The sequence below is a fragment of the Amborella trichopoda genome, chromosome 3, assembly GCF_054954075.1.
Source record: "Amborella trichopoda isolate Santa Cruz 75 chromosome 3, AtrichopodaSantaCruz75HAP2 v2.0, whole genome shotgun sequence".
Classification (NCBI taxonomy): domain Eukaryota; kingdom Viridiplantae; phylum Streptophyta; class Magnoliopsida; order Amborellales; family Amborellaceae; genus Amborella; species Amborella trichopoda.
Window position 1 is genome coordinate 59,382,569 of NC_142338.1, and position 14,069 is coordinate 59,396,637.

The window sequence follows — 14,069 nt, forward strand, 5'->3', positions numbered from 1 at the left end:
TTTAGAGCCTCGGTTCTATATAAACTTTTCCATATATATATATAATGTGACCATTTGGGTTGGTGTTGCGTCCACATCTAGATGCTTAAAAGGTGCACAAGTACTTTTTAATGGTTCCGATTGACCTGTATTCACCCAACGGCTAATAATTATTTTTATTTTTATTTTTTGTTTAAAAATAATATTAATTTGAAATTTTGGTTTTAGGTTCATTTTTATAGTAATGTTTTAGTAGAAAATTGGGAAAAAAACTACCCCATTTAATGGAAAACCAGGATTCATGTAGCCGATCTCAATTAATTGGAAAAAGACTAAAATTATGATGATGATATTTTAGTAAAAAAAAAAATTGAATAAAAAATATTGACCAACATAAATTTAGTGTTATTCTGATTATTTTAATTGAAATTATTGTAGATTATTTTTATTTAATTATATTTATAAAAATACAACTACACTCCAAAATCCAAATAAGTATCTCATTTAAATAAAAATAAAATAAAATACAAGACTAATTTTTGGCCATTGGATATGGCCATATGAGAGATGTACACATGGTACTTTTTATTGCAACCCATATCTAGACCCATATAGTATTCGGGTCCAAAATTTGGATCCATATCTAGACCTATCGGTGCTCGGGTTTACCCGTTTGGTCTCAGGTTTGATCTGATCCATTGCCACCCTAATACCTTATGACTATAAGCATTTTTTATTATTTTTTTGCCATTTTTTTTTTTACCATCATAGACCCTATGACAATGAGCTTCATTTTCTTTCCCAATAAATTTGTAAATGTTGTTAATATTGTGATAATATAAACGCGTAGTGCTTGCCTAAAGACACATCATTGCCATCATATACCCTATAACTATGGATACGGATTAGGTCTGATTAGACTCGAACTCAGACCCCGACCTGAATAGTATTCATGTCCAAAAATTGGACCCATACCAAGACTCGATATCGGATCTACCCGTCAGGACCCAAGCCTAGTTAGGTCCATTGCCACCTCTAAGTACAAGGTGGTCACAATTAATCCCTTAAGATAATATGCATGGCGTTTTGAGGACAAACTTCAAGATTTCAGAGTAGTGATAAAAAGTTCGGAGCAGTGCGTGGGTCGAACCGGTCACTCATGCATCCAAGCTTAATTGACCCACTTGTCTAATCGGCTCAACTTACTCAACTAAAACATTAAATAAAAATATCTGTGAACAAAACTTGAAATATTTGGAATATTTAAACAATGTTAAGGTAGTTCAAATCTTATTAACAACATTAATTTCAATATAACATACCATTTCCTAATGTTGTTTATACACCATCCGTTCGGATTCTCAATTCAGGGAGGGACTCAAACCGGGTGTCTACCAATTACACTCCGACTCATGTGATTGTGAGTCAAACCGGTTATTTTGTGAGAGTTGATTAACTCCCGACCACCTGGTCTAAAAAAGATAAGGATCTTAAACTTTCTTTTAACCCGTCATATGCCCAAATAAAGAAAGTGAGTTGTATCAAGTCGTAGTCAACGTCAAAAATCGCCATAACTTTACATAAATTTTGAATGCGCCACATGATGATGATGATCTCAAGGACTAATCCCGAATCAGCAACAATTGTTTCTGTAATAACTAGCAGGTAGTGCATATCGTACTTAATTCGAGTATATATTGTACTTAATACGAGTATAATGTTGGGCTATTCATCAATGCGTTCATGGTTGGTGGAGTTTTAGTAAATGACCCCTTCAAAAACTTCAACTCTTTATCGTCTTTTGATAAGCATAAATAGAAAATGTGGCAAGCGTTTGCGACTTTGCGTACCTAATTCTGTACTTGTATATGGCAGAATTGCGAGAAAATATATAGTAATAAGATTTATTTTTCATGCAATAATATTGTAATCACCCTTAACTACCCACCCTATGTGGAATCAAGTGGCAATGGTGTACCATTAGCAGTACTTGAAGTTAAATAAATTATTTGTCAAAGTTTACCCCTAACCGTTGATTTCACATCCGAGGGCTAGGTTGTGACACTTTTGTACAAAAAAAAAGAAATGGTCCATACAATAATCATTTGCCTACTTCCTATTCCTCTCTTTGCTCTCGTTTCATTTGGCTCCAAATAAATTATTATAATCTTGGCAATACTTCTTAAGGAAAAATTATAGATACCCTTTTTTCTCAACTTTTTATACAACCCCCTCTTTAATATATATATATATATATAAACCACATCTATGGTCCTAACATTTTTTTTTTCTTTTTTTATCATCATCCACCCCCAAAGTAAAAATAATAATTTCTATAACAAAAATTGCCCCCCTCAAAACCCATATTTTTGTACATTTTATATAATGAAGTTAGATCGATACACATTGTGCCAGACTGTATTCATTATAAATAATGAAATTGAACCATTTTTAATAATAATTTAAAGCCAATCTAGCATGCACTGAGTCATATTGATTTTATAGTCAATAGGACAAAACAAATAAAGAGAACGTGTGTTTAGAAAGGTATTTTTATAGTACCGTTCTACTCAAGGGATTGTAACAAAAAAACAAAAACAAAAAATAAATAGAGTTAAGTTAGTGATGTGTTTTAAAGACTATTGAAGGACAATACCTAAAAAGTTGGGTAAAGGGGGGTTTTTATAATTTATCTTATTTTAAACACGGGGCAGTGCTAATTAAATGGTCATAAATGAAAAATTAGAGAACTTCGGGGCACTAATGAAGTGTTTGTTTGTGGTTTGATGGTAATTTTGCCATCAATATTTGACATCGGAGAAACCCAAGTTCTGCAAAGGTCAATTTTGTCATTTACATACAAACTTGAGCCTTTTTACGACATTGCCCGTAGGGGTTGGGACAGCAACAGGAGTTGCTTCCAATGCAAATGAGGGTAGTTTAATTATTTTGGAGGTCATTATAGTCATTTTTAATGATGAGATAAGAGTGGCGGTCGGGTTGGGGCCTCACTGTGTAGCCGCTACGACGTGACGGACCGCCCTCTAGAGAGCCACGTCTTAGTGCTCTTCTCGACAAGTGGCAAATTAGATAGTGACACGTGGACTGTACAGACTCTTATTACGAGTCCCCCGCTTTGCGGAGAAGCCGTGAAAACATTGATGGTAGATGTATTTTTTTTTTTTTTTTTTTCTTTAATGATAACGATCCTATCGGATCATCTCGAGACTTTAAATGATTACCATTAAATTTGACGATCTTTATACGAGTTAAGTCGTATACACGTAAGTGTATAAAAAACTCCAAATGATCAGCATTTAATTTGTTACAATTTTTTAGAAAAATTATCACATAAGGTGGGAACTTGATTTTTCCAAATATTTGTGTCAAATTTAATAGTGATATTGCCTTACATACATAGATGTGGGATGTTCATTACTCTTTTATTCTTTTTATAAATTAATAATTTAGACCAAAAATCATAACTAGTGATAAATTAAAGATCAATTGTTTAATGCAAGCTTTCTACATATGCGGTCAAGAAAATGTAAAGCATCCATCTTAAAGATGAATGCAAGCAGGTATTTCATATAAAACACTAGAAACTAATGGCTCATATGATTTATTACTAGAATTATTATTTTTAGTTTTTTAATTTTATTTATTATTTCGTATTCATGATCTTCATGTTAGAGATTACATGTCCTTAAAAATTAAGTCTTAAAATCCATCTTAAAAATATATTTATTAAGAGGCCCGTATTCCTACATGTGCGGGCTTAGCCGCATAGAAACCGGGTCCTTAATAAAACATTTGAATGATTAGTTTCAATTGTTTTTAGATGGACCGTGTATTACATCCATCTTTAAGGTGAATGCTTTATATTTTGGGGACTACAATTGTAGAAATACAGTCCACACTACATGGAGTTAATTCGCAAGACCAAGACCTCATAGAAACTTTATCGTTGGAGGACCCAGTTTTTAGTTTTTAAAATGTAATTATTTTTTATATTATTAATTTCTATATTATAGATTATATGTCCTTAAAAATTCGGTAAAACAATCCATCTAAAAATATATATTTTTAATAGGTGATCCATTTCTACATGGACTCATAGAAACCGTGTCCTTACAATATATACTAATTTTAAAGCTTAATTTTATTTATTTTTACATATGTAGTAGTTAAGGTTGTGATAATTAATTTGCAACAAAATTCTATGAGATTTGAGATGGTACTTTGTTTTTTTAACAAGCCCTGTGTTGTTTGAATATTTTCTTACGAAATAATGCAGTTTCAATTTGGAACTATGAGTTCATAACACAATATATCATAAAAGGGTGCGATTTGTGTAGAGCCTAGGCTCTAAACAATGAAATTAGAGCCTACCTGTAAATAGAGTTGAAAAATGTGGTTTCAATACTGAAAATATTTGTGATAGTCTTAAAATATATTTCACCTTTATTTATAAATTTTAAAGCTTAACAAATAGTGTAGATCTATATATACATGAAAATCTTGAAAATTGATGGTAAAAAAATGTGTTACAAAATATGCTATTTCTAAAGATTGAAATCTACTTTTTTCTCATGTCCATGCATATTGACGTCAGGATGATCAATTTGAGGACATTTGGGCATCAAAACAATCTTTTCCAATCAAATTTGTTTTTTTAGAGCCTCGACACTATATAAACTTTCCCCATTAAAAAGTAAAAAAAAGAATGCAACCTAAAAAAAGTTGAGAATATTTTTAAATACGACGAAGTAAAAATTTTGATTATTATATATATATTATCGATAGGCTGCCGCTTGGATTGGTAAGCGCTGAGAGTTCTGGTCGTCATAGTATATGCCGTATAGCATACCATGACTTATTGCCTTTTACCGATGGGATAGTTTACGAATTATGATCCACATAACCATAAAAAATATGTGGTCCTAGGTTCATAGTGGTTTTTATCCACTATCCACCAATAAGTGGATTGATTGGACGGTGATGACTCCCTCCCTGGCCACGTATTTCCCAACAATACCTTACCTATATCAATGAACACCTCCTTCGTTCCTCCCAAGAATAGCTTTTCGTACCCATATTGTGCAATACATAAAGGAAAAGAGTTTATATAAGTAATGGCTCTAAATAACCAAATTAAAGTGCACCTCAAAGATTTCACTGAAAGATGTTGTTTTGATGCTCAAATATCCTCAAAATGATCATCTCAACCTAAAGATACATAGACATGAGAAAAAAAATGGATTTCTTAAAATTTCAAGTTTTCATATGTCTACTCTATCTATACTGTTTTTAAAACTTTAAATTTTATAATTAGAGATGAAAATATATTTTAATGATATAACAAATATTTTCAATATTGAAACCACATTTCTCAATACTATTTGAAGGTGCGCTTTACTTTGATTGTTTAGAGTGTTGTCTCTATACAAACCGCATCCATACATAAAAGGTGCAATATGCATAAGACCGAGGCTCTAAACAATCAAAGTAAAACGCACATTCAAATAGTGTCGAGAAATGTGGTTTCAATATTGGAAATCTTAGTAAAAACATTCAAATTTATTTTCATCTCTAGTTATAAACTTTAAAGCTTAAAAAATAGTGTATATTGAGCAGATCTATGAAAACTTAAAAATTGACAATAAAAAATGCATTATTTCCAAATCTTGAAATCCATTTTTTTCTCATGTCCATGCATTTTGAGGCCGAGATGATAAGTTTGGAGATTTTTTAGTATCAAAACAACATCTTCTCGTGAAAATTTTGAGGTGTCCCTTAATATGATTGTTTATCGCCTCACACCTATATAAACTTATCCTATACATAAAATGCATATTATTTACTTTTGTCAACCCTGAGTGGTTGGAATGAAGTTCAGATGATGATGATTTACTTTCTTCTGGTTTTAAAATCTGACAATTTATGATGTAAATCATTGACCTTTAAAGGAATTGGTCAGGACCGAACCGATTATGGGATGGTAGGGGTCGCAACACACACACACACACATACATATATATATACATGAAGAGTTTTAGGTAAGTCATGCTAGCTGAGAGCTACAGTAAATGCCTAATGGCCCATATTGAATATGGTTATATATATATATATATATATATATATATATATATATATATATATATATATATATATATATATATATATATATATATATATGTGTGTGTGTGTGTGTGTGTGCGTGTTTTCTCAAATATGTCTAATATTTTCTTATGTGCCTTCAAATCCCAATCACATACTTGCTTTTACTTTTAGGTAAAAGTTTATACAAGGTTAAGGCCCTAAACAATCAAATTAAGACACGTCTAAAAAATTCAATAGAAGAGGTTGTTTTGATATTGAAAAAAGCTGAAATCCATTATCTCGATCTCAATATGCACATACGTGAAAAAAAAAGAGACCTAAAGTACGAGAAATAGTGCATCTTGTAATGTATTATATGAACCATCATTTTTCAATATTTTGAAGTGTTTATAGATTTGTTTGATGGACACTATTTTATAAGCTTAAATTATTTATAATTAAAGATGAAAACAAAATTTCAGACTACGCTAAAGTTTTTTGCCACTGAAAATTATCTTTGGACATCATTTAGAGGTATGCCTTAATTTGATTGGTTAAGGCCTCAACCTTAGATCCTTACTTTTAGCTTATTTTTTTTATTTTTAATATTCGTTGCATTACTGATTTGGACTGATCAGGATTGGCAATACAATGATCCGATATGGATTTATGGGTAAACGATCCATCCCCTAGATTTGGGTTTTAAATCACTGGTTTCTCCTAATAGAAAAATAACCTAATGAATTAAGGTATAACATGCTCCTAGAATAGCATATGTTTGCGCATGAAGTGATGCACATGTTCATACGTGGGTTCACTTTTGTAGATTGGTAATTTGACCATCACATTCATCAATCTGAAAATAATAAATACAATTTAAACTCTAAGTATATTTTGAACTTATTTTTACACTGTTTATTTTGCTTATTAGCCTCACTATTTTTTCGAGGCATAAACAAAAACTTAGAAATAGTGTTGCTTATTAGCAACACTATTTATTTGATGTCGAGATGATAAATCTGAAGATATTTGGGCATCAAAACAACATCTTCTAGTGAAATTTTGTAGGTATGCTTAAATTTGACTGTTTAGAGCCTCGGCTTTATATAAACTTTTCATTTTATTGAAACCAGTGTTTGAAAACCCAAATTGATTTGATTGGATCGTATATCCTGTGAATACATGTTGGGTTTTTAGATTGGCAATCCGGATTAGACATACCAAATTAAAACAAATTTAAAAATAAAGATTTGAAGGTTGGAGGTTCAGAAGGATCTAAAAAAAATTAAATAAGCTTAAAAAAATAAAAATAAAAAGTGATAGGAGGGTCTTGGGGTAAACGAGGCAAGAATTGGTATCTTATCGGAACTGGATCACTCCCAAACGATTCATGATTCAGATCGCCTAAGTTCTAAAGTACTAATTGAAATTGATCGTGTCAAGATAATTGAAAAGACTTAAAAGTAAAAAAACTCTTACAAACACCGTGGGACGAAACTGTACATTGTTTTTGCCCGCAATTGCTCTCGTAGAGCTGTTGCAGTTTAGCCTAAAAAGTCGTAATGTAAAGTTATTGTGCACCGAACATACTATGTCCATTGTGGTAGAACCACAACAAACCTAATATGTCAGGTGTGGTCGATTTTTCCAAAATATCCAAAAAAAAATAAAATGGCAGCCACCCTATAGATGAAATCCCTGTCCATTTTCGGCTACGGAGACGCGTATACTAAAGTATATTGAAAGCGATTAAGGTCACAAAAATCTCCTCATCTGATTGTCTTGCTCCCAAGACCAAATTACAAGGTACTCACGGGATTACCATGTACTGGCGTTTTGGGTTGCTCCATGCGCTCCGAGGGAGAAGCGAGGGTGGAGAGAGAGAGAGGCGCGGCCACTTCCTGTTTGGAACAGAGGCGTGTTCTAGCGAGAGAGAGAAAGAGAGGAAGGCGAGAGAGAGGGGCTCGCAGGAAGAGAGACGCAGCACCCTAGAGAGAGAGAGAGAGAGAGAGAGAGAGAGAGAGAGAGAGAAAGTCATTAACCATGGCGAAAAAGCGATCTTCGGAGACGATGCTCCAGTCCTCTCCATCTGAAGAGAAGCCCAAGAAAACCAAAAAACTAGCAACCGAAATTGACGAAATCTTCTCTCTTTCCAAGAAGAAACCAAAGCTCGAAAATTCGCCAAATAGAGGAGAAACACAAGAACCAGCTTCTACTGAGAAGGGATCCACTGATACAGAGACGAAGAGGGTCAAGAGCAAGAGGAAAGAGAATGTGAAGAAAGAGAAGATTAAGAAGAAAAAGAAGGATATTTCTTCGGAGAATGGATGGGTCGATCCTCCTTCTAGGTCAAGGAGGAAAACAGCTGATGGTTTCACGGTTTATTCAGCCGAAGAATTAGGTTTTGGAGAGGCTGATGCTGGAGGTACCCCACTTTGCCCTTTTGATTGTTCTTGCTGTTTTTGATAGAGAGAAATGGAAGAGAGAGAAATTAGTGGCTTTGTGTTTTGAGTTGACTCCTGGCTAAGAAAGAAGGCAAGAGACAGAAGTTGGTGGCTCATGTAAAAGCTAGCGGTTATGAACTTAATTTTTAAGGCTACATGTACTAATTTTTCCTGGTGAAATTAGATGAGCTATTCATCAGCTAATAAGCCTAGATATTTGTATCCTTATGAACTATTTTAGGGTTTTGAATCTCTTAGTTTTGTGGATTTTTATTTTATTTAAATTCAAGTTGAAAACAATGGATTCGACCATTGAGATGCTTCAGGGAAAATTGACTCATTATACAACATGAAGAAATTGGAGAAAACCGGTTGAAAGGTTTTATACTGTATTCAAACTTCAAATGATTAAACCAAACGAACGGATATGAAATTTGATTAGAAGAATATATTTGGTTTCACATTTTTAGTAAAACTCAACTATTTCTTGCTAAACTTGTGCAAAAATATTGAAAATTGGTGCCCCAGCATATTGGAGAATTTACACATAGAAAAACATATTATATTGGAGAATTCATAGTGTATCTGTTGACTGTGATCCTAAGATGCTTTCTATTTCTTAACCTTTTCACTTTTTGGAGTCCCACTGTAGTGCCTTGTAGGTTTTTGCAAATAGCCATTTACCGTTTCGTCTGGATTGTAAGAGTAGTGTTTCTTGTTTTCTCATTCGCATGGGCTCCTGGATCCAGTAAGAATCCATGTTTATAACTTCAATATGTGATCATAAAAATGAAAATTTATAATTTGTTTTGGGTATATAATTGCATGCTGCTTCTATGTTCAAATTATTCCTCTTGAGCTTGTGAACTTATGATATTATACTTTCCGGTAGTACATTGACAATTTGAATACTTGGGGGGTGCTTAAGACTCCAAAAGAAGTTCAAGGGAAAAACTAGAGCATGAAAACCCTAAAAAAAATAGCTGCAAATAATGTACGCTACTCCTGTAGAAAATAACAATTGAAGCTCCTCCTTATAGTATCTCTTGATGGATTTGTTGTCTCATTTTCCATGATGGTTTTCTTGATTGCTTGTTCACTCTTATCTTACCTACTTTGGCATTGCTGTCCCTCTTTCAGCTTCTTGCTCTTCCAGTTCCTTTCTCTATCATGATTACCTCCTCTTTTTCTTTCTTTTCTCTCCTCTCTCCCCTTAATCTCTCCTCTCTCTACATTATGTCTCCTTTCTCAATCCCACTCTCTCTCACCTTCTCTACCATTCTGACTTTGCATCTCTGCACCATTTTAGTATTTTTACATTTCTTTCCCTCTAGATCTCTAAGTTGTCGACTCTCTCCACGTCTCTAGCATCTGCTATCTTCCTCTCCATTTATCAGTAGTCCTTCCAATGCTTTAGTTGCCGCCTTCTCGCTTTTTATCTTATCATCTTCAACCTCCTCATCCATTGGCCAATGCCCAATGGATACTCTCCTTTTGCTCCGGCACACATCTTCACCATAGTGCCTCCCTAATCGTACAGTTTATTTTCCCCTCGTTCTACCTTTGACCTTTTGCCTAAGCTTTTTGGTCTTTTTATGGAGTTTTCTATTTCTTCTTTTAACCCTTGGTTGTATAGGTAGTGCTTTCGGGAGGTGTGCAGTTTATACCCACCATGCCTTTTCATTCCTTTTCTGTTTGTACAGTCTGAGCACCCTTTTTGTGGGATGCCTTCTAACACTCCTTGTGGTTTTTGTAAACTATTATTATCATTAATACAGTGAAATTATTTCTCAAAAAGAGGAAAAAAAATAAAAATAAATTGAAAGCTCTGTGAACTATTATTATCATTAATACAGTTACGCTATTTCTCAAAAAGCGGGAAAAAAAAAAGAAAGCTACAGAATGTGTGAATTTCCTTAGTATTTTTATTCAATAAACTACAAGATCCTGGATGAATTTTATGACAAATTGGCTTATTTCTTTAATCTGATCATGGTTTAACTCGCAGTGGGAGCTAGTTGCATCAAGATTTTTGTTTTGGAAGAGAGGCTAAATTTTAGGAAGCTTAGATTAGGTGTATTTTAGAAAAGAATGGTTCATGAATGATGGCTCAATCAGGTGGATGATCATGTTTGACTACTGACTTTCTGGGTACATCCTGTAAGGAAAAACATGTACCGATGTACCTTAGTGATGATTAGGGAAAGACATACAGGGTTTGTAGCATTTTTAAATCTGCTTTGTAGGGTTAGCCCACATTATGCTACTGGTGTAGAATTATAGTATAGATATGTTTCTGTCTGCGAGTTTTATGGATTGTCATGCATTGTCCACATGGCCTTCTTGTATGAGTAAATAAGCCTTTGGTACTTATACAAGAAAGAAAGGAACATGGTTTGCTATTTGTTACTCGTTTTCATGGCTGATTATCATGCTTATGATCAGCTACTTGGCTTTCCAAAGTCTTCAACTTATTATTCATTATCGAAAAGATCGTATGCTCCAGTAGGAGAAAAATTACATTTGCCCCCCTTGCCCCCAATTTTGGGAATATGAGCTACTCAACCTAGTGACTAGCCTAATAGAAAAAAGAACACGCACCCTAGATCTACCTGGAAAAATTAAATAAAACATGTGGCGCCCTAGGATTGCACATAGACTGTTGAATTTTTTGATGGTAGGATCTAGGAGGTTAGGTACTCAAAATCTATTTTTTGAAGTTAGGATTGCACACAGACTGTTAAATTTTTTGATGTAAGACCAACTATGCTTTACGGGACGGAATGTTGGGCAGTCAAGAAATAACATAGTAATGGAATGAGTGTAACTGAGATGAGGATGTTGAGATAGATGAGTGGCAAGACAAGAAAGAATAGAATTCATAATGAAACATTTGAGGGAACTTAGGGGTGGCTCCAATAGGTGAGAAGATGAGGCAAAATAGATTTAGGTGACCTGGCTATGCGCAATGTCGACCTTGGGCCATACCGTTTAGGAGAGTGATTTGGTTCAAGTGGAAATTCTAAAAGGGCAAGGGGAAGGCCCAAAAAGATGTGGATGGAAGTAGTGAGAAGAGATATAGTGACCTATGGTTTGACTGAAAGTATGACCCTCGATGGAGCCGAATGGCGGTAGCTGCGGAACAGGATTCATGTCGCCGACCCAAAATAGTTGGGATAAGACTCAGACGCTGATGAATATATCCATGTAGTAATTCTAAAGTAGATCCCAGAATTTCAGATCATGAATATCCTCCTTAATGGGTTCTTTGCCTATAGTAAGAAGTGTACATTTTGTTCCCACGGGATCACAGTGTGCATACTTCATTCATTATGTAAGTTAACCATTCAACATACAAGACATGGAATATGGATTGGTAGATACACGCATGCTGCCGACCTTCAAGTGTGTGTGCATGCATATTCTAGAAGTAAAACTTATTCAATGCCCTGCATTCTTCAATGTATAGGGTCTCTTGGCTTTCGTTTTCTTTTCCCTCCAGAAAGTCTCATATACAGGCTACACAGGTATATAGACATATGGAATATGGATAGCTAGATGCACGCATACTGCCGACCTTCATGCGTGTGTGCATGCATATTCTAGAAGTAAAAATTATTCAATGCCCTGCTTTCTTCAATGTATAGGGTCTCTTGGCCTTTGTTTTCTTTGTTCCTCCACAAAGTCTGAAATACAGGATGCTAAGTTTTTTTTTTTTGAATCAATACAGGGTACTAGAGTATACTAAGGATATTAAGAGTCGCAAATTTAATTTGGTCGGGATGCCTATCCATCTCTCTCTCTCTCTAGCTGTTGTTCGACGACTCTCTTTGTAAGTAGTAAAGCAACTGATAAACAACATCCATGGGATAGAATTAGGGCTGCCATACTACTACTATGTGAGTATGCGCAAAGAGGGGGATGGAAGATTTTCACTATTGTACTTCTGTCACACATATCCTAGTCCTTGATGTGGCATCTAGCCAGTCTCATCTGTTGCACCAAGAGTTATCTTGATATTTCTCAAGCCATCAGACCGAGTTCAAATGTAGAACCTGTTTTCCTGATCATTGGATTGCACCAAGAAAGAGTATGATGAGTTATTTACAAAGAACAAGGGAGAAAGTGAGGTTAGACCTGGTTAAATTTATAAAAAAAAAAAAAAAAAAAGATTAAATTTATCAAGAAAGTGAGGTTAGACCATTTGTTTAAATGAGAAAGAGTGAGACAAGTAATGTAAAAAGAGTAAGGGAGAAGGTGAACCCCAATCATCCATTTAGATAGGCTTACAACCACCTTGAGTCCATTGGGGATTCCTCAGTTGTAAATGGCAGGTTTGAGTCCAACTTTGGGAGATTTATAACCTGCTTTGTTTAACCACTTGCAAGCTTTTATAGACGATGGACAAAACAGCAAATCATTTGCTAGCTTTAATACCCAATTAGAGAAGTAGAAGGTGAGAAAAGTTAAAAAAGATATGTGGGGTGTGGAGAGAAACTGAGAAAGAATATAGAAGATAGTTTGTGTACAGGGGGGGGGGGTGAGAAAGTAGCTGAGCTAGAGAGAGGAGAAATAAAGTTTTGTTAGCGTTCATTATGGAACCATCCCTTACATACAATAAGAGAAAGGAAGGAGTACATTGCTAGCATTGTATATTAAACCATCACTTCGATCTTCAATTTTTTGAAATATTTTCATGCATATCTTTCACCTCTATTGCCCTCTCCATGGCTGAGTTTTTTCTTATTAGCTCGGGAATGGCTTGATAACTTACCATGTTCAAAGATTTGTTCAAAATATTTGATGAAGCTTATTATACGTGGATCTTTTTGGAGATTGAAATCGCAAATTCATTTGAAATGATCAAATACTAAAATTGTGATGGTCTCATCAATAGTGAAATGTCCTATGCAATTTGGCAGTTGTCTTTTATTCTGTAGATTGGAGCCTTTTGGCAACCTTCTCATGCCCCTATTGAACTCTCATGCTTCTTAGTTTTCAAATAAACATCTCTCTCTCTATGCCAGGTTGCTTAATGATTTGGACTTTCTATGTTCTCAACCTAGGTTGGGAGTTTGAGCCCCACCCTCTTTTGTTTGCGTGGGAAAGCAGGGATCCAGAACTTTGAATTTATGTGCTGGCCATAATGGTCTAACCTCTGATCCAAAAGTTTCTCTCTCTGTCTTGTTTGATTGATGTGCCTTTATCTAAAGCTTTTATTCAGACTTCCTCCATCAAGTGCTATAGATTTGTAGCAATTTGCAGGCTCACATTTCCCATGAACAAGTGTGGAAATTTCAGGCATAAATCTCTCTCTTTCTCTCTGGTTGGTAAGGTTGGTGTCATGTTTTCCTACATGTGCAAGTGGTCACATATATGAAATGGAACAGCGGCACGCAATGAAAAATTTTCCACCTTTTCAGAGCTCCGGGGTGTTACCGTTTTCTATCGGATTTCAAAAATCGTGAGCGAAGGCAAATCTTAGCCAAGAAGCAAGTGGGTGCATCCCTTTTTATATATATATATATATATATATATATATAT

At 34.6% G+C, this 14,069-nt stretch overlaps 1 protein-coding gene across 1 annotated transcript; it reads left to right on the plus strand.

Moving 5' to 3' along the window:
* The first annotated feature begins 7,979 nt into the window (after positions 1-7,979).
* Positions 7,980-8,857, plus strand: LOC18421395 (stress response protein). The gene has a single exon (XM_006826193.4). It carries the CDS (start codon positions 8,125-8,127, stop codon positions 8,545-8,547), a length of 423 nt encoding a protein of 140 aa, XP_006826256.1. The 5' UTR covers positions 7,980-8,124; the 3' UTR covers positions 8,548-8,857.
* Positions 8,858-14,069: the final 5,212 nt, after the last annotated feature.

Bases quoted from the DNA above. Each gene is read 5' to 3' on its own strand.
- LOC18421395 (XM_006826193.4), top strand. From the start codon at position 8,125: ATGGCGAAAAAGCGATCTTCGGAGACGATGCTCCAGTCCTCTCCATCT.